This window comes from Oreochromis niloticus, linkage group LG5 (assembly GCF_001858045.2).
Source record: "Oreochromis niloticus isolate F11D_XX linkage group LG5, O_niloticus_UMD_NMBU, whole genome shotgun sequence".
NCBI lineage: Eukaryota > Metazoa > Chordata > Actinopteri > Cichliformes > Cichlidae > Oreochromis > Oreochromis niloticus.
The window spans coordinates 1,053,392-1,079,945 of record NC_031970.2 but is presented as its reverse complement, the minus strand read 5'-3'; the positions used below and the strand labels follow the sequence as shown (position 1 = coordinate 1,079,945).

The 26,554-nt window shown below is 41.3% G+C and overlaps 1 protein-coding gene across 1 annotated transcript; it reads right to left on the bottom strand.

Moving 5' to 3' along the window:
• Positions 1-10,624: 10,624 nt before the first annotated feature.
• LOC109196756 (uncharacterized) lies at positions 10,625-26,027 on the bottom strand. The gene is made up of 5 exons (XM_019351151.2): positions 25,680-26,027; positions 17,478-17,723; positions 17,216-17,314; positions 14,473-14,688; positions 10,625-10,701 (listed from the first exon to the last, which is right to left on the bottom strand). The coding sequence occupies exons 1-5, from the start codon at positions 25,714-25,716 to the stop codon at positions 10,625-10,627; spliced, it is 675 nt and encodes a 224-aa protein (XP_019206696.1). The 5' UTR covers positions 25,717-26,027.
• Positions 26,028-26,554: the final 527 nt, after the last annotated feature.

Below are 26,554 nucleotides of genomic sequence, written 5' to 3'. Positions count from 1 at the left end.
CTTTGAATCAAATCTGTTTCTCATCATCACCATGAACAGGCTGCTCATCAATCAGCACATTAGCTGTAGATCAGCTGCACACTGATGAGATGCTCAGACAGACGGGACACAGAGGACTTTATGATCTGTTCTTATCAGTTCCACATGGATCATTTCAGAGTCCAATCATCTCTGGAAACTTGTGCTTACATGGCACACGGTGCGCTGGGCTACTTCAACAAATAGCACTACACCTCTGGTTGTCAGCTTCATCTCTCCATCGCTCTCCCCTGCTACAGTACAGTGAGCTGACACATCCATCAGTGGAGACTGTGGGCCAGTAAGGAGCAGCAGCTGCCTGCAACATGGGCTTTACATTGAAAACAGCCACAAGTCTGGGCCTAACCACGCCTTTGACTTCTTCTTCATTTCCATGAGATTTACATTTCAGGGAGTTCCCCTGGAAAAAGAGCCATTTTGAAAGCTGTTTGCTGACTTCATCAAAATCTGCTTCAATCATCCAGATGAGAATCCTGAGAATGGAGCAGCCCTGATAGCAGCTCATAGGATCACAGTGTTTTTCATTCAGCTGATTGATTTCACAGGTTAGGAGGTGAACAATCTAACTGTGCTCCTCCTTCCACCTTTGGACCACTCATTTAGTGACAGCCAGGATTGACAATCAGCTGTGACACAGGAAAACATGAGGTGGGAAACCTGGAGAAGATTGCTTTTCTCTACAGGGGAGGCTCGCACATCTAATCTGCTCACAATCACTCAACTCACTTCAACAACATGCTGACTCAGTCTTTCTGCACGTTGCTCATGTTACAGCCCTGACTTCAGTTCAGCTGAGGAGGAGATGAGGGAGGAGAGAGCAGTGGTGGAGGAGGCAGATAAGGAAGAAGAGGAGGAGAAGATCCAAGAGGAGGCAGGGGGAGAGGCTCAGGAACAGTTAGGATCAGAGACTTTGAGCCATCATGGACTCCCACTCCTTCCATCCAGCCCTGTGTGGATCAGCAGCTCCAAAATGTCTGCTCACTCATGTTCTTACTGTCTGTGCTCTTCTTCATTTCACTCATTATATATGAACGGCTCCTAAATCACACTGGATATGGATTTTCTGTCCATCCACACTAATTCTCTTCATTCTCACCTGATTGTTTGGATGCTCTTTGATAGCACATTGAAAATCCTCACAGTGACTTCTATTGCACACTGACTGGACAATACAAGTTGAAGGCTTCATTGTTTGGCACCAATAATACTTTGGTAGGTCTGAATTGGTGTTTTGAACCATCTCTCAGGACAAAGTCTTTTTGCTTCATTCACAAAGAGCTGAAGGCTTTTTACTCACAGTTTGTCCTGTGATATTATTGGATGATGGACTATGGAAAACCACAATGTTGCACTTCTTAATGGCTCATATGTGCTGTGAAAGAGCTCTTTGTCATCTTGAAGCCTTTTCAATAGTTTTTCTTTGGCTGTTTGTAAGTTTTCTGTGTGAACTCTCAGGAATCTGGAGCAGTCTAATAGAAGTCTACTGGGGTATAGAGGGAGGAGCTTCTGTCAGACTCTTTCTGATGAGGAACTGAAGCCGCTCTCATGGTTCTCATCAAATCCATCAGACTCTGCTGAGAAAACAGTCATGTGACCTCTCAGAACAAACAGCCTGTTAGTTTCCTGCTGCCTCCATCATCACTTTCATTCACTCTCAATCACACTAACATGTTAAAGCAGCGCTATAGCTCACCTGGCTGAGCAGGTGGACTGAAGGCGGGGCTTACTACAGGTGCCTGTGTGTCCTCACTCTCTCCCACTTTCCTGTCTACTCTCTGCACCTATATAATAAGGCAAAATGCCTCCAATAGAAATCTTTGCAACACAAAGTCCACAGCAGCCCCGTGTTTCCGGCTAAATGAGAGTTTTTGTCAGTGGAGTCTGGTGGCTTTAACAACAACATTACAGCTGCACTCAAATATCACAAAGAGTGTGACAGCAGAGAACACATGAAATCCTCCAATATCATCTAGAATAGAATCTGTCACTGTGGGACATGTGAGGCTGACATTAATATGTCTTAAGTGGGAGATGAGATGATTCAGGGCCCAAATATTGAGACAAACATCAATCCACACTTCACTTTGTTTCATGTCTCTAAAGTGGGATAGTTTCAGTGTGATGACAAACGGCTCCACAAATAAAGCTGATTTCTTTTCCTGTCTTTTCTCCAGCGGCCTCAGCTTCTTCCTCTTTCCCCTGTCTTCTTCTGCAGACGCTCCTCTGTAGCTTCAAGCTGTTTCTCTTTACAAGGAGAGCTACAAACCTTGCATCCAGCACAACACCCATGGGCTCCTCTGGATCATCACACTCAGCATTTTCACAATAAAGCCTCATATTTATGGCTGCTCCACCCTGACATGTGACAACATCCAAATGACTGGATCAAAGTGTTTGAATGATCTCAGCAGCTTTAAACTATTGATATTTATACATTTACACTGATTTGGATAAACTAAAAAACTATTGATTTGATCCAAACTCAAATCATGCCAGAGGCTTTTATTTTGAAGTTAGGATCATTTTTAATGGTCTTCTTAGTCTGTTCATTTAAACACACAGTTGCTCCGCCTGACATTTTGGCTTTTAGATCAAACATCAAAGAATTTATTTATTTGAATGAACTGAAATAGATCAAACTAAAAGCTTTAGAGAATAAACTCCTACATGACCTCTGACTTGACCTGTATCTACAGCACTGACTCTGACTTTCAGCTCCACTTTCTCTTCAGCAGGATGTTTCCTCCCTGCTGTAGACGGTGCAGGTGTAGGTCTTTGTTCTGTGGGGTGTTTCAGGTCAGACTGAGGTCTCCAGTTTTCAGCAGGTCTTCATTCATCTTCGTTCGGTCTCTGTAAAACTGGTGCTGTTCTTCAGGCTGGTCAGAGCCGTTCTCATACATGTGGACTTTTGTATCGTAATTATTCTTCCACTCCACTTTAGCGTCTCAGGCAGGTGAAGTGTGGTGTTGAAGGGCAGCTGACAGACTCCACCCTGAATCCACCTCCACCTGGGGACTGAGAGGACAACAAGCACAACATGAGCTTGGATGGAGACATTTGTGTTGACTCTAACAGGCTGAATGCTGCTGCTTCACTGGGAGCTCACTGTTAGATAGAAGTGGTCAGTGTGAAGAGGACGCAGAGAAGATGAAGACTGACAGGAGAAAGCAGTGAACAGACTGTTGGAGCTGCTGTTAGTGGACAGGACTTTATTCAGTCTCTGAGGACCAGATTGACTTGATGAGCAGAGAAACACAGTCTGAGTGTTTCTGTCACACTCCTTCATCACACAGCTCAGTTTGACAACATTGGAAGAATTGATAGAAGCCTTCCTTAGTAAAAGCACCAATAAAACCATGAAACACCTCACTACACAAAACTGCAGTACTGGCAAATTGGACATAAAGTCTGAAAAGTCAAGTACTTATTGTGCAGAAAAATGTTCCCATCAGTGTCTATGGATCAATATTACTGCTGCACATGTTTAAGGCTGAGCTCATTTCAAATCCTTTCTATTGTGTTGAATCTGCAGTAATGCATCATATTCTATAAATCATATGTTTGTAGTGGCTGTCCTGTGAGGACCACGTATCTCTAAATAAACAGCTGTTAATGAGCTCACAAACACAGGCCTACAGCTGGATTTGAAAAGTCCATTCAATAGAAAATCAACATCACAGCTGGATTCAAGGCTTGAGCTCTGTGTGACATGGTTACTGTCAGTATCTACAGGGGATTCAAATATGAAGGAAACATGAAGGGGTGCATTAGAAAACTGCTGCTTTCAAGTGCAGAGCAACAAACTATTTGAACTGATCCAACTTATTAACACAGACAAGATTTGTGGATCAGCTGCTGTAACATTTGTAATGAGCATTAATATTAATAAGTGTGAGTGAACAGAGCTGCTGAAACAGTGAACTCTCACTGACTGATGTTACGTGAGGCCTTGTTGGCTCATTGTTAGTTCGCTGCACTGAAACAGGAAATCCAGCTGTTAGTCATAATGTTTGGGTTTGTAAAGCACTTTATAACTGAGGACAGTGTGGAGGAGAGTCTGTGTGAGTCAGCTGCACCAGTGCTTCATGGTTTGGTGTTTTAACATAAAGTCGTCCTGTAGATGCTTTTAGTTTGAGTGTCCTTATTTTGCCCTCAGTTATTGGTTCTCACTGTCTCCAGATCAGGTTCAACACAGAGGAGATCAGGGCTTTGCAGCTGCTCCTAAACTGTGGAACAAAACGCAACATTAGAGACCTTCAACACCCTCCATCCTCTTCCTCTTCTCCTTATCCCAGCTAACACAGAGAGACACTCACAGCACACAGAGAGGAGTGTCGGGGAAAGGCCCCACTCAGGTGGTGGAAATGACCTCAGGAACTTGTTGCTGTGAGGCAACAATGATCAGCACCACCATCCTGTTTGTTTCACTCATGGTTTCTCATTTTATGTTTTGGTTTAATCTGTTGAATTATTTCAGGACTTTGACTCATTTAAATGTGCATCACTTTGGTCAGCAGCTGTTTCAGTAACACTTATAACACGACCTGCAAATAAGGCACAAGTAGCCTGTAGTTACCTGTAAGTTTGTGTAACAAGTAGGTTTGTACAGAAAGAATAAATAATTACACTGTAAGTACATTTAAGTACAGCGTCAGTCATTTTAAGTGCTGGGTTATTTCATGGGAAATTTCCAGAACAACAAACAATATTCCATCTTTGTACTTTCCGGGCCGCGGCTCATATTATGGAGCGACTCAGCCTCAGCCTAACATCCTGGTATTTTATAGCAAAGGACGCTAAGAAAGGAAATCCAGCCACACTGTAGCCGACTGTCTGCATTGTAATCAGGCTGCAATGTAGGGAAGTGTCTACAAAGAAGCTCCAGCTGAAAGGATTTACAGCAGGTTAGTGTGATGACAGATAGAGGTGTAAATGTACTGACATGTAAAGAGTGTGTTGAGAAGGTGGAAGAGTGACGTGTGAGCAGCAGGATGGCTTCATGACAAGAACAAGCACTTCAGATGTACAGAGAAGGTCAGGAGGAGCTGCACTGTTTCTGTGTGCATGCAAACAATGGTTGGTGCAGTACATGTATGAGGACAGAGAGACAGTGGGAAGGTTTGCAGTAGCAGGGAAAGATGGGTTCCTGCTGGGGCTGGATTACATCAGAAATCCACTCTAAGCCCCTTCTTGTTAGCAGTGCTGATGGACAGGCTGGCAGATGAGCTCAGGCAGGAGTCTCAGCAGCTCTGTTTGCTGAGGACATTGTGATCTGTAGTGAGAGCAGGAAGCAGGTGGGTGGAGGAGAGCCTGGGGAGGTGGAGGTATGCTCTGAAGAGAAGAGGAAGGAAAGACAGAACACATGTGTGTGAAGAAGCTGCAGATACGACAGTGAAGATGAAGGAGTCGAGGTGGTGATGGTAGATCAGTTTAAATACATGAAGTCCTCCATACAAGCAGCAAGTCCAAAAGAGGTGAAGTGACAGTACAGGCAGGATGGAGTGGGTGCACACATGTATCAGGTGTGATCTGTGACAGGAGGACAGCAGCTAAAGTCAATATGAAGCTTTACAGCCTAGTGAGGCTGTGATGATGGAGACATGACACAAGACAGGAGGCGACCTGGAGGTGGCCGAGTAGAAGATTTGAACAAGTGAGCAGAATAGAAAGGATGGAAATGAGTGGGTGACAGGGACAGCTCAGGCTGAGGAGTCTACAGGACAAAGATAGAGAGGAAGGCTGAGACTGATGGAAACGTGCAGAAGAGGGACGCTGGATATATCGATGCACCATGTTGAACCTGCAACTACCAAACATCAAGTGTTTGTATGGAAAACCTGAAACAGCCCAGGAAATGTGTTCATCCATAATATTTGTGTTATTAGTCTTTCTATAGTCACCTGAATACAACACAAATAACACACAAACCAACAATCAGCAGTGTTTGTGTTGTTTTACGTTCACTAACCATGAAGCACAACTGCAAACATTTAGTATCACAAGTAGCAGCTAAAGCATCAAATAAATGTTCCACCTCGTATATTTACACACAAATGTTGTGTTTATTTTTACCTGTGTGTGATTTTGATTTTAGCCTCATCATTGTTTTCCACAAATATACTGCACAGCATCATTTCCTGCTTCTGTTTTTCACACTAAATCTCTCAGCTTGAAAATAATTGGTTGTTATTGGTAGAAGTTATCAAATGAAATGAAAATGATGAACAGACTTAATAACAGGACTTCAAAAAGCTCAAATCTGGAACCTTTGGTTTGTTACTGGATTAAATGAAGACATTAACTGACCTGACATCTGATACTCTGTTTTAGTAAACACATCTTTTCTCTACTCAGCAGTTTAGTTCTTTTATTGTTGTAATCAAAGCCTCAGGTGGGATGATGTCATTTCCTGTCAGCAGAGGAAGCAGTTGTTGTTGACGGTCGCTTTGCAGCCCACAAACTCTGCACAAGCAAGAATAAAGAGCGCAGAAGACTTCAAATCCTTCCTGTCTCACAGTGTTTTTATCAGCTGATGCTCTAAAATGTTTCCTGATAGTTCAGAGCTGAAGCTCCGCCCACGTGGTTGCTTAGTTACAAATACACAAGCACATGATTGGACCTTAAATATAATCAGACATCACAGCACAGCTTTAACACAGCACTGTTTTTAAGCTGTTTCAAATATGACAAATAATATTGACAGATTGAGTCACAGATGTGTTTGATGTATTTAATCAGTCACAGCACCAGTGTCCCTCACAGCTGTGGATGTGTTCAGCTTCTCCTGCTGGGTTCACTTTATATACAAACATGTGTTTATTCTAAATATTACTTTCAGTTTGGTATTATTAAGTTTACAGTTTAAAAAGTGAACTTTAGCCTTAATGAGCTGAAGCTGTAACATTGAATGAAACAAACATGTTTGATGTTATTTTTCTGTTGTTGAATATTAAATCACTTTATTACTGAATGACTGTTTCTGTCTGTCTGATGACATCACAGTCCACACTTCCTGTTACAAATCTGAGTCACTTTAGTATTTCCCACTCAGATGATGTCATTTTAATGAAAGCACTCTGCCGTCCTATCTAATCACAGTCCCAGTCTGAACTATATACTATCCACACAACTGCTTACTGGCTTCATATTATGTGGAGCACTAAAAGCAGCCTTTCTGTCGAGCTACTGGGAATCTACAAAACCATTAAAGAGGACAAAATGATTCTGTCTGTAGTCGCAGCATCAGATTAGTGAAAGAAACTAAAGTACTAAAAGAATCAAACTGAGTAAACAGATTGAATTGAATGTTTCTTTCTTCTTTTAGTGACGAGCCCTGATCATGTGACCCACAGGTACAAGTTATTATGAAAAGATACCAGAAAGTCTGTCGCCAAGACAACCAAGTATGACCGTGTGAACAACACAACCCTGTCACACAGCAGCATCACTGTGAGCTGCAGCATGTGCATTTAAAACACTATATTTATGAAGTTATGCTTCTATCTTACTGTCTGTGAAATATTCTGTGGAAATGACACGTCCACACTTTTTAATGGGCCCACAGTAACCAGAGATCATTAAAGCTGCACTAAGGAAACAAAGAGGAAAGACTTATAGTGTTATATCTAAGTTTGCTCTGTGACATTCATTTTGTAACACAGCTTGTAAAACTGTTGCAGTTTCCTGTCACTTGCACATGGATCCTTGTAAGAAAGGTCATTTAAATGACTGTGAACAGGGCTCGGTTGTTCTGATGTGCTGGGATTTGACCACAGCCTCCTCCAGAGTTTACTGACAATGGTCCAAAGAAGAGAAGCTGTCCAGTGAGCAGCAGCTCTCTGTGTGAAAATACCTGGTTGGTGTGGATTTTTCTAGCAGGAGAAGCAAATCTGACATCATCTCAAAGCAGTTCTTCAAACATGAAAATCACTTCACTGGATTCAAATCCACCAAGTCTGGATCCAATAGAGCAGCTTTGGCTGTGGTGGAAGTGGATATTTGCATCATGGATGTGGAGATGACACGTGTGCAGTAACTGTGTAACACTATCATGTTAACATGGTGAAAATGTCTCCTTGTTAAAACTATACTACAAAGAATGAAGCAGCTCTGAAGGAAAAAGGGCTCCAGCCCATTACTAACAAGGTGGACCTAATGAAGTGGCCAGTAAGTGTGGTAGTAATGGCTTGTTTGTAAAAGCCAAAAATCAAACACATGATTTTAGCTCTGTACATTCGACTTTTTGGGTCTCCAGATGATAATGAAACAGATGTATTTACATCTATAACTGCTTATTCAGTTCCTGGTGGTGGGAGGTGGATTTAGGCCGACGTTCATCAAACCTAAATGAATTATTTGTCCTAATAGTAAGAGGGCCAAATGTATTAATGAGTGCTGGAAACCTCCATGTGTGTCTGTACAGGTGGAGATCACTGGAGAAGCTGAAAGCTTTGGTGCTTTTCTACTAGTTGGGACGACTCTGTGAAAATCTGCTGACAGTCTGAGGAAGTTTTTGGACTCTTGCTCACAAAGTAAAAGACATTTTACAAAGTGAACAGAAAAGAAACTTGTTCTGAGTGTAAGTGTTGTTTTGGATGCTGATGGATTGTTGAAGCTCATGTTTGAAGAGTTATGGATTGTTTCATGTTCTTCTTTTTTAAGTTGAATGAACACAGCTCAGCTCGTCTCCATGTTTATAAGCTCACATGATGCCTGTGCTCTCCACAGTTTGATCGTACGGATCAAAGTATCATTTCCAAGAAGAAATGGAGGAAAGTGTTTATCACTGTATTCATTTTATAGGTAACATGTAAAGACAGCTGAACAGTGAAACTTCCATTATGCAGAAAATTTCTTAAGCAGAACTTACTCAGTAATGACTTCGGCTGGAACTAATTTTAAAACTTTACTGCCAAACTTTGTGCTCTGAAAGTGAAACTCCTACAAACACATGTGAAATAATCCAGCCACAGAAACTGTCCACAGCTTTCAGTCTGTTTGCTGCTATAGATATAATCCAGCTGATGTGTGCTTTCTCATTTCTGCCTGGTCTGAGCTCATACTCTCTCATACTTGGTGGTGACCTTAACTGCTGGCTGGACCCTGTGTTAGACTGATCCTCTCTGAATCCCTGCTCTTTCAGTAAATCTGCTCTTTTCATTCAATCCTTTCTATCTAACTGTGGTGTCTCTGACGTTTGGCGCTGCTTACACCCCCACAGAAGAGAGTACTGTTTTTTTTTTCCACAGGTACAGCACACTTATTCTAGGATTGTCTATTTTCTCATTGATAATCAGCTGACTTCATGGGTCCAATCCTGTGAATACCAGACTATAGTAAATGTGAATACCAGACCATAGTAATATCAGACCATACCCCTGTTGTGCTATCAATGAGTTTCCCAGACGTCCCTCAATCCAGACGACACTGGCATTTTAATTCGACTCTCCTGGCAGATGTAAACTTTCTGGAATTCATGAAAGAACAAATAACCTTGTTTCTTAAAACAAATGCCACAGGAGAAACTTCTCGCTTAATAATTTGGGATACACTAAAAGCCTTTCTCAGGGGACAAGTTATTTCCTATACTGCCAATATGAAGAAAAAGGCCCGTATAGAACGACTCAATTTAGTCAACCGAATCAAAGAAGTAGACCTGCTCTGTGCTAAGGTAAAAAGCCCAGATTTATACAATAAGCGCGTGGAGCTTCAGACTAAATTCGATCTCCTCTAAACGCACTCAATTGAACGTCAGCTCCTGAAGAGTAAGAGTTTGTTTTATATTCATAGCAACAAGGATGCTTGCCAGCCAGTTAAGGGGCTTCCAGGCAAAACAACATATTACGAAGGTTAGAATGGCTAATGGTAATACCACTTCGGATCCTTCCAAAAATAATGATATGTTTAGGACTTTCTACTCTCAACTTTACACCTCTGAATTCCCGCAGGAAAGCACCTTAATGGATAACTTCAGTAAAAACAGACTAGACAAACCCATCACGCCAGAGGAGCTAGGTGCAGCCATTTCTTCACTGCAGCCTGGAAAATCCCCTGGTCCTGACGGCTTTCCTGTAGAATTTTTCAAAGCATTTTCACCCCTGTTTAGCCCTCTCTGACTCATGGAAGTAAACTTCCGTCATCCTTTTACGAGGCAAGTATCACTCTTGTCCCAAAGAAAGGTAAGGACCCTGTGGAATGCTCATCCTACAGGCCAATCTCTCTATTAAATGTTGATGCTAAAATTTTGGCTAAAGTTTTGGCTCGCAGACTGGAAAATATTTTGCCCTCAATTATATCCGAAGATCAAACAGGCTTCATTAAGAATCGTTACTCTTATTCCAATATCCGCCGACTATTGGATATAATATACACCCCTTCTGGCAGAGTCCTGAGTGCATTCTCTCTTTAGATGCGGAGAAGGCATTTGATCGGGTCAAGTGGAAATACTTGTTCACAATTCTAGATAAATTCAATTTTGGATCAAAATTTATTTCATGGATATATGTGCCCTAACGCTTCAGTTGTTACTAATTCCATACAGTCGCAGCCTTTCAACCTCCAACGAGGAACCCGTCAGGGATGCCCCTTAAGTCCTCTTCTTTTCAATCTGGCTATAGAGCCACTTGCCATTGCACTCCGCAGCTGTCTGGAGATCGATGGGATCTGGAGGAAGGGTGTTGAACACAAAGTATCTTTGTATGCAGATAATCTCTTAATCTTTATCTGAAACCCCAAAATATCTATACCTGCAATGCTATCCATACTTTGCCAATTTGGCCAGTTTTCAGGATACAAGCTCAACCTATATAACAGTGAGTTGTTTCCTGTGGATGGAGGGGCACCAGTGTATGACTATACTACCCTCCCCTTTAAAATAGCAGGAAATCAATTTACATATCTAGGTGTAACAATTACAAGGAAGCATAACAGCCTCTTCAAAGCGAACCTCCTTCCTCTGTTAAATAATACAAAAAACCCCTGGCACAGTGGTCCCCTCTCTCCATCTCTTTGGTGGGAAGAATCAACTCAATCAAAATGAATATACTTCCTAAATTTTTGTATCTCTTCCTATTTTTTACCAGTATTTATCCCCAAATCCTTCTTTGATTCCTTGGACTCAATTATCTCATCCTATATATGGAGAGGTAAACGCCCTCAAGGTTCAACTCCAAAAACCCAAGAGTCGTGGAGGCCTGGCACTGCCTAACTTTCGATACTACTACTGGGCAGCAAATATGCGCTACATTATATCTTGGCTTTACTTCAAAAACAAAGGTAATTGCCCGTCCTGGGTGCTCATGGAGTTGAACACAACCACAGGCTCTTCTGTCCTGGCCCTGATTGGATCTTCACTCCCCCTTCCCCCAAACAAGACAATCGATAATCCAGTTGTCTGGCACACGGTGAGGGTGTGGGCTCAGATGAGGAGGCATTTTGGATTAACAGGCTTCTCACTTCTGAGTCCAATTTTCTCTAACCCTTCTTTTCAGCCATCATTATCTGATCCTATATTTCGAGATTGGCATGACAGGGGCAATACATGTTTCAATGATCTGTTTTTTGACAATACCTTTGCATCTTTTGCTCAGCTTTCTGAAAAGTTTAATCTCCCCCGTACACATCTTTTCAGATATCTGCAGATCAGACATTTCCTTCAATCTCAGATTCCAAACTTCCCGGTAGCACCAGCTGCAAGCGCCGGGGATATGCTCCTTACTCTAGTTCCAACATGTAAAGGGTTTATCTCTCTTATTTATGACAGGCTGGTGAGCATGAACGGTTCTTCAATAGATCAAAACGGCCTGGGAACAAGATTTAAATCAGTCATTGTCTATGGATACATGGGACTTAATACTCAAGTTAGTTAACTCCACATCCCTGTGTGCCCGCCTCTGTCTTTTACAATTTAAGGTTGTGCATCTCTCCAAAGTCAAACTATCTCGTATGTATCTGAATGTGGACCCCTCTGTGATATGTGTGGGAGTGTGGAGGCCTCCCTTATCCATATGTTCTGGATGTGCCCTAGCCTTGAAGGATTCTGGAGAGATATATTTCAAACCCTGTCCCTAATTCTTGGACACCAGATGGATCCTAATCCATTAGTTGCACTTTTTGGCACCACTGGGGAGGTTGATGCACGGTTGACCTTGTCACAGTGTTGCATGCTCTCCTTCGCCTCCCTTGTAGCTAGATGTGCAATCCTACTAAGATGGAGGGGTGCCCCTTTGCCCACCCAGGCTCAATGGCTGAGGGACCTTATGTACTATCTGAGCCTTGAAAAGATCCGGTATGTGATTAGTAATAACACCGGTAAGTTTTACAAGGTATGGGGGCGATTCCTGAAACACTTTTCCAGCCTTCAGGTTGCGAACCCGACTTCCAGCATTACTCAGTAAATCCTCCCCCTTTCTTTTATTTTTAGCCACTTGTGTGTTTGTCTTATTTTGTTGTGCTCTGTCCTGTTGTATCTGCGATGGGTTTTTTTGTTTTCTTTTTTGTTTCTTTTTTTTTTTTTTTGCTTTGTCTGTTTGTTTGTTTGTTTTTTCCTCCCTGGCCTGAGGGATAGGGGTACTAAGTGGTATGGGTAGGGGGTAAACTGATAAAAGCAACTATAAGATATATGAGTGTGTCATTAATCTGTATTCTAGTATTTCAGTTCTAACAATCACTGTGAAAATTATTTGTTTGTTGTTTAATAACTCTGTGTGTATCTGTTTTTCTTTGTTGCTTCAATTCAATAAAAGTATCTTTGAGAGAAAAAAACTTTTTTGCAGTTTTGGTGTTTTTTAAAATCTTTTACATTTATGTTTTCATCTTTATTGGTTTCACTTTTAATCCTTGTAGTTATGAGTTTTATTCCATATTTTTATTATTAGGACAGCAGCCTGATTGCTAATTATCTTCACCTGCCAGAGATCATGCTCCACCACTGAACTATCAGTGTGAGCCTTTTGGCCACCAACAGTGATTCATGGTGATGGAGTCAGACATGTACAGCAGGAATCAGTGATGATGGAGCAAATATGGAAAGCTTTTAATGAAGTGTGCAGGTTTGAACTGCTTTACTCAAAGCTGGATTTTTAGATACTATTTTTTTATTTTGTTGTTCACATTTTTCTTTAATGTTTTTGCCCCCAGAGCTGTGATTTTGTAGTCTCTAAAAATCACAGCTCAGAAGGGTTTTTGTACCTTCACATTTAGACCTTCCACACAAATAGTTTTACACTACAACATGTTACCTTTCAAATTAAATCTCGTACGTGCACTTTGATGATTCAGTAACTCTATTATGACTTTTTCCATTTGGGTAAGTGTGACAGAAAATACAAGCAAAAACCTGTATCTACAGCACTGACCTCTCAGTTTCAGCTCCACCTTTCTCTTCAGCAGGATGTTTATCTCCTTGCTGTAGACGGTGCAGGTGTAGGTGTCTCCATCTGTGGGGTATTTCAGAGTCAGACTGAGGTCTCCAGTTTTCAGCAGGTCTTCATTCATCTTTGTTTTGTCTCTGTAAACCTGGTGCTGTTCCTCAGGTTTGTGAGAGCCGTTCTCATACACGTGGACCTTCCTGTATCTGTCCATCCACTCCACTTTAGCGTCTTCAGGCAGGTGAAGTGTGGTGTTGAAGGGCAGCTGGACAGACTCCACCCCTGAATCCACCTCCACCTGGGGGACTGAGAGGACAACAAAGCACAACATGAGCTTGGATGGAGACATTTGTGTTGACTCTAACAGGCTGAATGCTGCTGCTTCACTGGAAGCTACACATGCTTAGATCTGTTAGATTCTCCACACGAACAAACTTAGTAACTTATAGAGCTACAACATTGCTCATGTGCTAACCCTGATTAGCATCTCCATTTTAATTCACTGAAACACTGATGCTCTGTGGTCTTAGCTAGTAAACTACACACAGCTTTGGATGATAACATGGAGAAAGGATGTGGAGATTTTCACAGCTCTGCTAGAAATCATCTTCTAGTTATTGGGACTCAGATATGACTGATTATAGACGAGGACCAAAGAAGGTTTTTACTGAGATTTGAACTGACTTAGCTTAGCCTGTGTTTTAGCCACATGCTAAACAAACACATGTTCAGAAACTAGAAGATGTTACCTTTCAGATGAAGTCTCACACATGAACTTTGCTCCTACGGTTCATCTGCTGAAGCTTTTACATTTGGCTGGAAATCAAATAAAAACCAAAACAGCCACAAACATCAGACATGCTAACACTGTAACATTATTGGATGGAGCCCACTGAGACTGAACCACCATCATGAGTCTGACCTCTGACCTTTGACCTGTATCTACAGCACTGACCTCTGACTTTCAGCTCCACTTTTTTCTCCATCAGGATGTTTCCCTCCCTGCTGTAGGCGGTGCAGGTGTAGGTGGAGTTGTCTCCATCTGTGGGGTATTTCAGGGTCAGACTGAGGTCTCCAGGTTCCAGGACCTTCCTCTTCATCTTCGTTCGGTCTTTGTAATCCTCATGTTGTTCTTCAGGCTGGTCAGAGCCGTTCTCATACACGTGGACCTTCCTGTTGTTTGCATCCTTCCACTCCACTTTAGCGTCTTTAGGCAGACAAACTGTGGTTTTGCAGATCAGCTGGACAGACTCCACCCCTGAATCCACCCCCACCCAGGGGACTGAGAGGACAACAAAGCACAACATGAGATGTAGTGAAGGTTACTAATGTTCTCCTTATGACCTGTTACAGTGGACTTATTCCTGTGCTTGTCCTGTTAGACCTCAGTGTAGACACAACATTTTACTACAAACACTAGAACACACCAGAGTTATTAAAGGAAATTCACTGCAGTGGTTTAAATCATATCTGATAGATTCCAGTTTGTTTGTGTAAGTGTTTCCTTCACACACAAAAATTATTCATAGATTTGTATCATTTCCATGCAGATGATGCACATTTGATTTTTTATCATTAACACCAATTAAATCAGTTACAGGATTTAAAGACATAAAAACATGACCTGCTTCTAAATTCATCCCAGGGATCCTGGACTGGATATAAAAACAAATCCTATTGATACAGTTTTATTAACACGTGGTGTTTTTTCAAATGATATCAGTGTCCACTGTGTAATCGCTGCAGTCAGACAGCTGGAACAGAATCCACCTCTTTACTGATGAGGATGGAAATACTTTAATGATGTTTTGATAATAAACATGTGTCCATCATTAAATTTAGAGTAAACCACAGAAACAATGCTGGGTTTCTCCTCAGCTGTCCAGCCTCCTTAAACAAAGAGATGCTGTCTGAGCTCAGACCAGAGAAACTAAATCTGAGGCAGACTGTTTGATTTTTAGACCCTTTTTTTCTACCACTCAAAAACCACTAAACATCTGAATGATCCAAAAACAAATTAGGATAATAATAAAATCTTACTATGAGGATATATCCACCAAGGTGGCTGCTTTTGTTTGAAAAGACTGATGTACTTTACTGAAAAATGTGACATTTTAAACTGTTTTAATGAACATTTTGTTTCTTCGGGGTCTTTATTTGAATCTTTACATCTGATCTTAATGAACAGGAGGCTCTCTGTAACCACTCAAACTCAGTCTGTGCTTCAGGCCTTCAGCTTTTCTCCTCTGAGTGTCCTGGAGGTCCACAGGACCTTAAATCTGTTGGATCCAAATAAATCTGCAGGACTAAATCAACTTGATCCTTATTTTCTTAACAAGATGTTACAGCAGAACTGCTAACTTATATTTTTATTTCAGTCTTTGAACAGTGAGATCTCTGAAATATGCAAATCTGTCCATGTTCTCTCTTTGAAAAGAGACGATCCTTCAGATGTTCATAACTACAGGCCTGAATCTAAATTGTGTGCGTTTAGTAAAAGTTTACAAAAATCTTATTAGTGAACAACTAAAAAATGTTCAGTACAAAAATGAAACTCTTTCTCAGCATCAGTCAGGATTCAGAAAATAACACAATAACTGTGCTGAACGACATCATTGATGAGCTGCTCTTTGTTTTGGCTTATTGAAGGTTTTTCACACAGTTTTCATTTTAGTAAACAGACTAAACAATGTTGGTCTCTCTGTAAATGCTGTGAGTTTGTTTTTAACTCATCAGTTAGACCTCAGTGTGTCCACGTTGTTTTATATTAGGACCGCTGTTCTTTTCTCTATAAATAAATAAACTCCATCTTTATGCAGATTGTTCGTCTCCTTCAGTAAAACAAACCTGTGAATTTCTGAAGTCTTTGATGTTTTTCAGTCTCATTTAACTTAAGTTGGTGTTAAATGCAGAGAAATCCAAGTTCATGTTATTCTCAAACAGCAAAGAGTTGTTATCTACGTCTCCTAAGAACAAACCCATTCAAAGGGCTGAAACTGAGGTGGTCACATCTTATAAATATCTAAGTATCATTATAGATCAGAATTTGTCATTTAAAGCTCACATTGAAAGGATCGTGTCCAAGCTGAAATTAAAAATGTTAATTTTGGGCATAAATCTTGTTTCTTCTCCAAGTGAGGAAAAACTTCATGTCTGTAACTGTTTATGTTTATTGGATTACAGTGATCTGCACCCATCCTGTAGCTAAACAGGTTGGATACTGTCCATCGTTGTGCTTTATGTTTGATTGCTGGCTGTGGAAATTGTGTACATCACTGTTCTGTGTGCGCTGCTGCTAAATGTCCATCTTTGTATATCTGTAGATTTTCCTGTTTGTTTGGTTTTTATCTATAAATCCCTGTTTGGGCTGCTTTAAGTCCTTTTTTAAGAAATGATAGAACAGCTCTTTTAGTCAGTGTGAGGCTCTTGTAATGATCTGTTACTTCACTTGTTTGTGTTGTTTCTTTACTTGTCATGTGTTGTATTTGTTGTAACTTCTGCTGGTCTGGATAAATTGCAGATAATGAAAGACCAGCTTGTCCACATGCAGCCTCTGTGTCAGATCAATGCAGTGAAGCACACACACTGTTTAGTAAAGTCATGTTGTGGAGCTGTTTCACTGATCAATGACTGAGTCTGAAGGAGGTTTTCTGACTTCTGGAACAAACCTGGAAGTTTCTCTTCAGCTCTCTGTATCAGCTGTTTGTAACTCTCAACTCTTTCAGCTTCTGGAACAAGTTTGTGTGAGCCGCAGTCAAGGACACCTGCTAACCATCGGCATTATGGGTAGTGTAGTAGGAGACACTCACCTGACATGAAATAGTGCCGGAAATAAAATAAAAGACCTCCAGAAACCACAAGAAGAACCAGGAGAACCAGGAGAGCTTTGGCCCAGGATGGAAACCGTTCTGTGGAGAAACACAAAGAACATGACCTTTGACCTCTGACTGAATGAATTAATTTAATGAATAGGCCTTTACTTCAATCAAAGAGCCAAGATGGTTATTCTGACAGTGTTAAAATAATAAAGATTTATCTCAGTGATGTCTATAACAGGTGTTTGTTGCTGACCTTTGACCTGCAGCTGTACATCACTCCGACTCAGTTCATCTCCAAAGTTTCTGATGGAGCAGGTGTAGGTGGCGCTGTCAGACAGTTGGAGGTCAGTCAGGGTCAGGCTGAGGTCTCCAGTATCCAGAGCGTCAGTCTTCATGGATGTTCGGCCGCTGTAACGCTGGTTTTGATCTTTCAGTTCGTCTCCTTGAAGCTGACGCTGGTGGACGATTGGAGGACTGAGGTCGGAGCGACTCCACACCACTGAGGGGTCATCAAATCTAAAAGTGGGAAACTGACAGGGCAGGACGAACGACTCCCCCTCATACGACTCCACAGCTGAGGCATGCTGGGAAACTGAGGACACACAGACAGAGACTCCATGAGTCACTCTGAGGTAAAGATCAAGTTTAGACACATTTACAGAAACCAGGAGACAGAACGACAGAAACATTCAACATTTTAACAACTGACAGATAAAAAAGGAAGAGGCAGGAAGTCCAGAGGACGTGGAGGAACGAGCTGATGTGAGGCTTTAAAAGTGATGAATACAAGGTTAAAGTCAGGCCTGTATATAACAGGCTGCCTGTGCTGTGAGGATGGACTGATGAGGACTCGTCTCTTTCAGTTTGTCCTTATTTTCCTCTGACTTATTGATCCAGTCACTAGTTATCTAACATAAACTAATGTAAGTCTATTAGCCCCAACCAACCACATGACGTCACGTCCCGTACAGACACAAGATGGCGCTAAACATGTTTATAAAACTTCACTTTAAGCTCTTATTTCTTAAATCCAGCTTCACAGACAGAGTTACATCTATGAGCAGGGCTCAGTGCTGTAAATTAGCCTTTATCTGTGTAAGGTTTCATGTCCCCTTTAACTGGAGAAAGTATGACTGTAGGACCTTTGAGATCTGTGTATCCAAACAGAGCTCAGGGTCAAAGGTCATCCCCAGTCTCGGAGTGGAAGTCCTGATATTGGAGGACAGATTTTCAAGATTTTTGTCCAAATTAAAGATTTGAGGGAACTTAAAGAGCTCACATGTGAAATCAGTGAGGTGAAGGAAGTTTGTGAATCTGATCTATTTAACATCAGATCAGCATCAGATTCAGATAACATCTGTGTTACTGCCATCAGTGCAACATACAGCTGTGTATCATCCACATGACAGTGGAAATAACAGTATTTATATCTGAGCTGATGGAAGGAGGGAGAATAAAATGGGGCCAAGAACTGAGCCCTGATGAACTCCACATGAGAGCGAGGCTGAGGATGAGGAGGATCCACCTATTAATACAGAAAACAATCTGACTGATAACGAGGAGAGAAACCAGGAAGGATATCATGGTGGACCACATCAGGTCCAGAACTGAGATCCAGAAGAATCAGCAGAGATCAGAGTTGTTTCTGTGCTGTGGGGAACAAACCTGAGAGATTTCTAGAAATATTTCTGCTGCTCATGTGAAGAAGCAGCAGACTTTTCAAAGTTTGAGATAAAAATGAGCTCAGACAGGGTCCAGGAAGATCCAGGAGGTCTTATCACCTGGAATAAAACTCTGGGGTTGTTCATCTTTCCTCTCAGCTCTTCTGCTTTGTGTTTCTTTATCTCTGCTGTATCACTGAGCCATGGAGGACATTATATTTCTGATGTTTCACCTTCAAAGGGGCGATGTCATCAAGGACAGATTTCCATGTACATATTGAAATGATCTAAGAGTCCCTGAGATCAGGGCTCTGAGGGCAGAGACAGCTAAGAAGCTGCTGCTGACTTTGAGTTTAGACGCTGAGATGGATGCAGGTTTGTGAGCAGGAAACAGAAGCAGGGACGGAAGATAAGATCCTCGTGACCACAGACAAGAACATCAAGCATTCAACATCATTCAGAGAGATGCCAGAGAACAGCACACGCTCAGGTCACTGCAGAGTTTCACCTGCAGATAAAAATGTTTGGTGTCCACCAAAGGAAAATCAGCAGGACTGTGATTTTACAGCATTTTTATAAGTGCACTTTCATTTAAGCTTAAATACATTTGAGTTTGTCAAAGGGCCAAAATAACAGGAACACAAACAGACTGGTGTAAATTCAGCCCACACAGACTCTTTGTGTTCACTACATGCAGACCAGCTGTGCTCATATGTGCAGTTACAGCTCATTTAGGGGCAGGAATATCCTGCTATGTCCCTGTTAGGACCTGCTTCTTTGACTGCTCACCACTCAAACAGCTTCATGACATTAGCAGTAAGAGCAGATGTGGATCCACAGCAAACATGTATGTTGGTCAGAATCAATGAAAGAAGCTCAGAAAGCTCTTCAGTAAAACCAGTGTTAGAAATGAAACACACAGCACAGCATGCTGGGTAATTACAAGGACTCCCATCAGGCACAGGGAGGCACGTCCCCCTAACTACTCATGCTGATTAACACAACACACACGTTACATGCACTTCTCTCCACGACCACTAGATGTCGCCACACTCTGTGCTGACTCCAATGAATGATCAGAGCTGCTGAGCCTGTTTGCAGACAGAGGAGGAGCTCCTGGTGATCCGTGTGGGACTAAAAAGCTCTGATAACGTCCATCCAGCAGCTGATAACAGGGACATTTGGTGCCATGTCAGAGCTGCACAGTCAATCATCAGTTTGGCTCTTTAGTTTGAAGAGTTCAAAGCAGCAGCAGAGAATCTAAAGTGTGTCACACAGCACCAAGTTTCCTTTGGTCACATATGAAATGTGAGTCAGAGCTTCAGCTACACAACAACACACACACAGCAGCTGATTGTAACATGAGCTCATCTGAAAGCCACCAAGAAGAATCCAGTGATTTGAAAGTTGCTGCTTTGGATTGTTAGTTTGATCTGAATCAGAATCCAGTGTTTGATGGAAATCTCCTCCTGCTGCACTTCAACACATTAAAGAGAGAGAGATGATGATGAGAGCAGAGAGAGGAAGGTGTACTTACCGTGCAGGAGGATCACAAACACCACAAACATCTTCATGTTCCTGTCAAACTCAGAGACTCTTTAAAAGCCCTTCAGGACATCAGCTCACAGCAGCTCTCACTTTCCTCTGCTGATCATCTACTGACACTCTCACACTGCTCACACTGTCACAGAGTTCAGCTTCACACTTTGTTAAAGCACATCTGTGGAATGAAGTCCGGCCGGCCACAGATCACTTCTGAGGAAAGAGGAGGACGTCGACTTTCCTCCTAGTTTCACGCCCGAGCGCTCCGGTTGGAGGCGGCTGCTGCGGCCTCACCCTGACACGCACAAAGCTCCACCTTCAGTCCTGACACTGAAACATCCACTGTAGCTACAATGATGCAGATGTGACCCTCAGCAGCTGGATTTCCTCTCCATAGATGTGTTTCCATGCAGATCATGGACATAAAGCAGCTCCAGGATGAAGAGTGTGAAAGAACTTCTTCCACTACAGGATTCATTACAGCACTGTGGCACTCCACAAACCCTCACACTGTCTCAATCCCTGTTTCCAGTTTGACTGAGAGAAGGCCTGAAGCTCAGCCAATCACAGGACAGGAAGTGATCAGCTGACACAGTGATTTGAAGCTGTCAGGGTGAGGCTGCTTCATGCAGGTGTGAAACTATGAGGAAGCTGAACGCCTCCTCTTTCCTCAGAAGTGATCTGTGGCAGTCTGCCATCATGTTTGGCTGCACACACTAAATGTGACTCACTGAAAGCAAAACTACACGTACACAGGTGTGTATCAGGTATATTTAATTTTCTGTCACGGACTCAAACTAACAAATATTTTCAGACACAGGAAGATTTTTGTGTCTTTAAATGATCTTTAATCAAGTTTGGATTCACACATTTGTAAAATACTTCATGTTATTTTTTATTTGTGTCTGGATTGAGGCACAAATGATTTCACACGTTTGTAAATCTTAGTTTGTGCCTGATAAACACATCATACACAGCTGTAACCCAGAAAACACATTATATGCTGCGATAAATGCACTGCCCAAGTGTCCTCTCTCCCCACTGCCTTTCAGCAGCAAACAGGTCGTCAGAGGAGCCGATGTGATGATTAAGTTTAACATTGTCTACAATATTACCAAAGAGTGTCAAAGCACTTTAAGCACAAGCAGTTTCTCAGTAACTTATCTTTCTTTTACAACTGTGCTCAGAATAAAGAACTTTGTGTTGACAAGATTGTTAGTTAATCATTTACAAATCAATATTGTCTGTATGGACAGCAATAAAAAAAAAGTGCACATGTAAAACTGCAGTGTTAATCGATGCGGTTGAAAAATTTGGGTGCGCCTAAGAAAAAAAGTTGGTAGGCGCACCAGTGCAACTGTGGCAAAAAGTTAGTCTAGAGCCGTGTAATTAATTTACATAATGTGAGTAATAAAAACTTCTCCTCTTCTCCAGAGTTGGGCAGTAAGTACTTAAGTACAATTTTAAGGTATCTGTACTTTACCTGAGTAGTTTTTTTTTCTAACTACTTTTTACTCCCTACAATTTTAAACACATATCTGAACTTTCTACTTCTTACATGTGTTGTGATTTTCCCAAGTGCATCATTACTGCTTTTGCTATAATAGTCATATTTTATTAGAAATTTATTAGGAGTTTTTATTTTGAGTTATTACAATCAGAACAGAAAAGACCGTCTGAAGAAAAGAAAAAGAAAGAAATTGGTGAGGAAGTTTACAGAAGGAGAGTGAGAGAAAAAAAAAAACACTGAGGATCTGCTACAAACCTGCCTAAATAAACAAAAACCCAAGCAGGCATCTGACAGAGCCAGGGGGGCCAGGCCCCACCAAGCAGTCATTAGCCAGTACACACCCAGAGGATGGGGGTACCAGCCACCAACAGAGATTGTGTTGGGGGGAAAATAGTGTCTATTTTGATAGTTTATTAGAGATTTCCATCATGAATTCATTGTGGAAACTGAGCACAAGTTAAAGACCAAACACAACTAAATGACATGTGTTTATCATACAAATATAAGGCTGTTATAATAATATGTGGTTTACACGCCTGTTAAAACCTGCCTGGTGACAGATGACACTGACAGTAATCTGTGCTTTGATTCAACCTGAGAGCTGCTGATGATTGAACTGCAGATTTAATGCAGGAATATTTCCTGTTTGAACTCTTCAGGGACCCGTGTATTTCCTGAGCAAACACTCTTCTCCTCATGCTGCTGCTGTGCTGTCAGCTTTAAAATGCAACAATAAATATTTCTATTGATTTGCACAGAAAGCTTTTAAAAAGCAACAGAACAATAAAAGCAGCAGCAGCTCTGACTGTGTTCATACCAACTTAAATATGTCAAAGTCAGGTTTCTGTTTAAAACAGATCACTGAATATTTGAGTTACAAATACACAGATTTAACTACATTAACTTAACTGTGGTATAAAAACTGGATTTATTGACTGCTATGTAGCAAACATAGAGCTCAGTTTAACAAACAGAGTAGAAAGGTCTGTATAAGAATGAAGCTGCTGATGCAGGACTGTACACATGTTCCTGTTTAGAGGCAAAGTCGCCCTCTACAATGTAGCAACAGGAAATAGAAATATAGTTTTATTTTCCTTCTTTTTCTTCTGGTTCAAGCTGAATACAATTAGAATAAAAAGTTAGACTAAAGTTTGTACTCACATATACTGATATGATTTTATCATTATGTTAATACAGCACAAGGTTCAGTTAGCTTTGCACAAAAATACAAACATTGTTCAAATTTCCTGCTCTGACTTGGCCTCCGGATGTCTAGAAGCAAGAATCAAGCGCACCCAAAGGAAACAAGCGCACCAGTGGTCACGTGCTCAGCACACAGAGTGGGAATGACTGAAGGAGCTGCTGTAACGCAGCTATAATGCAGTTTTGTGTGACTGAGTGAGTTGATGAATCTGTAAGTGTTCTTACTTTGGCAGATTCATTAACATGATACTGATTATAATCTGGCTGTAATCTCCTGCAATGACTACAATCAGCGGGATGAGGAATAAAGGACTTTTCTATGGTTTCCTTTAACTGTTGCTAGCTTGCCATATTTATGCCTCACTATTAGCAACTTGTAACACATGCGCTATTTAGCCAATGTTGGGTCTGCAGTGACCCCTTGTGGACATTGTGAGATATTGCTTGTGTTGAGTAGATGATGTGTTGGGATTGTTTTCCTAGTTATCTGTGACTCTACTAATTATAAAATTGCCCATTTCTGTTTCCAAACCAATAAAAATGCCCAACAGAATTATTTTCCCAAGTGCTGCTGCTTACTGCTTTTGCCATAATGGTGGTCATATTTTATTAGAAATTTATTAGTATTTTTTATTTTGAGATATTGCAATCAGAACTGAAAAGATAAAGAAGAAAGAAATTAGTGAGGAAGTTTACAGAAGGAGAGGGAGAGAAAGAAACACTGAGGATCTGCTCAAAACCTGCGCAAAACACACACACACAAAACCAACAACAGAGAAACTGTTGCAACAACCAAGATATGTACAAGTACCAGTAAATGATAATATTAAATGTTACTGAGCAGCACACAGGACTACATGATATGTTTAGAGGCAGCAGCCAACCAAGACAGTGCGTGTCTGTGAGTACGTGTGTGTGCACCTGTGTGTGTGAGCTTGTGTTTACAAGTTTTTATCATGTAACTGTCTAATAGTGGTTATGGGGAGCCATAGCTCCCCCCCCCCGAGGAGATGAAGCAGGCATGGAGGAGATGCAGGCCCCAGACATCTAGATACCCCCGGAGTACGAGAGCCCAAAGAGGCTCACCGCAGGTTCAATCGCACTACCTACTCAGAAAAAACCAAAGCAGACCCCTGGATGGGGGTCAGCCAGCAGACACAGTGCAGAAGCCCCAGGGGCCCCGGCGACGAGCCCGCAGGCTCCGCCGGGCAGACGGCTATGCCAGAGCAGACCACGCACCAGGCCCAGAGTCCTGAGATTCAAGGGCCCCCACACCCCAGCAGGGGCCCCTACAGAGCCAAGGGGGCAAGGCCACACCAAGCAGATGCTGGGAGTGACTCAGTACACACCCGAGCACTCAGCCCTGGACAGGTGGACTGAAGGTCCACCAGTGAGACATGAAGACCCAGGATCCTGATCTCCATGGATGGAAAACAGAAATTTAATCAAGTGGAAGATCTTTCAGACTCATTGATCCAGCTCATTCTTTGGATATAATCAAAACTATTAATCAGCATCATTTTGTATTTCTTTTGGAAAATCAGAAAAAAAACATTATTATATTGTGAAAAATACTGACAGCCACCAGTGCTCCCCTCAGCCTCCCAGTGGATGCACCTGTGGTATAAATGTCAAAATCCTGCATCACTTTGTTCTTGTGTATTGTTCACAGATACTCCTCTCATGAGTGTAAAAAATAACTTGATTATTTAGAATTCCCTAATGCACCAAAGGTTAAATAGATCATATACATAGTTATCCATGTGAATACATTTTTTAAACTCAAATGAAGCTGGGACTCAAACAGCAGAACATTGTTTCTACCACATTTGTCTTTTTTAATTCCTTGAATATAACGGTATCTTTAAAAATTATGTTCATTATTATTATTATTATTATTATAACTGAAGAAGCTTCTCGGATGAGAGGTGAAACGTCTGCAAGTAAACTTAAAGACATCCAGAGTTTTTCTTTCCAAGCTCCTTAGACTACGATGACTGAGAACCTTCACAGACATTCCTGATTATTATTATTTGCTTTCTTTCATATTTATGCCTTTTAGTGTTTTTATTTAATTGTTCACCTGGTTTACTAAGTTGTATTTGACATTTCTGTTCAGCCTGGAGCTTACAGACAGATTTACATTTCCAAATATCACTGTGTTTATTTCCGGTTTGCTGTCACCGTTGATCAGGTGCACCTGTGCTGTGTTTAGTGCGGAGAAACGGAGCTCAGAGGGCTGAATGAGCTCGGCTCAGACCGGAAACAGCGCAGACACGAGGCTACTTTAGCATGGTTAGCTAGCTCTGCCATACCGGAAGTGTCCAATCTGTGACTACAAAGTCCACAGTCTGTTAGTCTGGTCTGTTTCTAACCTTCCCTCATACTTTTACTATTAAAGCCTCGTCATTAAATCTGTATTTCCAACACTGTGTGAATTTCCATGACGTCAGAGGCGCGAGCTGCACCTGAGTGTAACACTTCCGGTCACAGAGGACTGTCTGCGGAGCTGCTGCAGGTTAAACAGAGACTTTCTTACCGTTCATGAGGAGCAGGAACACCACCAGCGTCTTCATCCTCCTTTAAAAACAACTCAAACCGACACAAAGTCCCGTTAAATCCTCTGCTGACCCAACGAACCCACACCTGGACACACCTGCAGCTCCCAAACACGCCCACGCACAAAGTTTACTTTCTGTTTAACAGGAAGTCTCCGTGTGTCGCAGATATCAGATAATAAAATGTGTGTGAAGTAGATTTTAAATAAAACGTATAAATGTGGCACATGAACACAAACAGCTGGATCATTGTGGTCTGACAGGCCTGTTAAAGAAAGTCTGAGGCTCAGTGATGTTTGTGGGAATAGTTCATGGAGCTGTGGATCACCTTCATGCAGGAAGTGAACTTTGTTATGATGAAATTATAAAAGTGTTTCCATTTAAAATATGCTTTATAAAAATTTATTATTATACTTATTATTATATTATATTATATTATTATAATTTAAAGCTTCAGCCTTTATAGTGGTGAGAGAGTTAAACTGAACACATCCTGATAAAATCTGATTCATGAGGCAGTAATAAGATCTGCCACAGATTAATAACATAATGTGAGTTATGGAATAACCTCAATAAATTAAGAGTAATATCATCAATTTTAATTAACTTTCACTTAAGTCATAGCTTTCATTAATTTGAGATATGACATAACCTTTTATAAATGTGATTTATGATATAAATAATGTTAAATAATGATCACATTAAAATGTTTGTTTACCGCTTTGTGCACTAAATCAGCAGATTGATGATTTTCTGCTTTAATCTCGTCTTATTTGTTACAGCTGCTGCATTTTAATTTCATCTTCTTCACAGATTTTAAATAATTTTATCATCATCATCTACTGACGTCTGATTG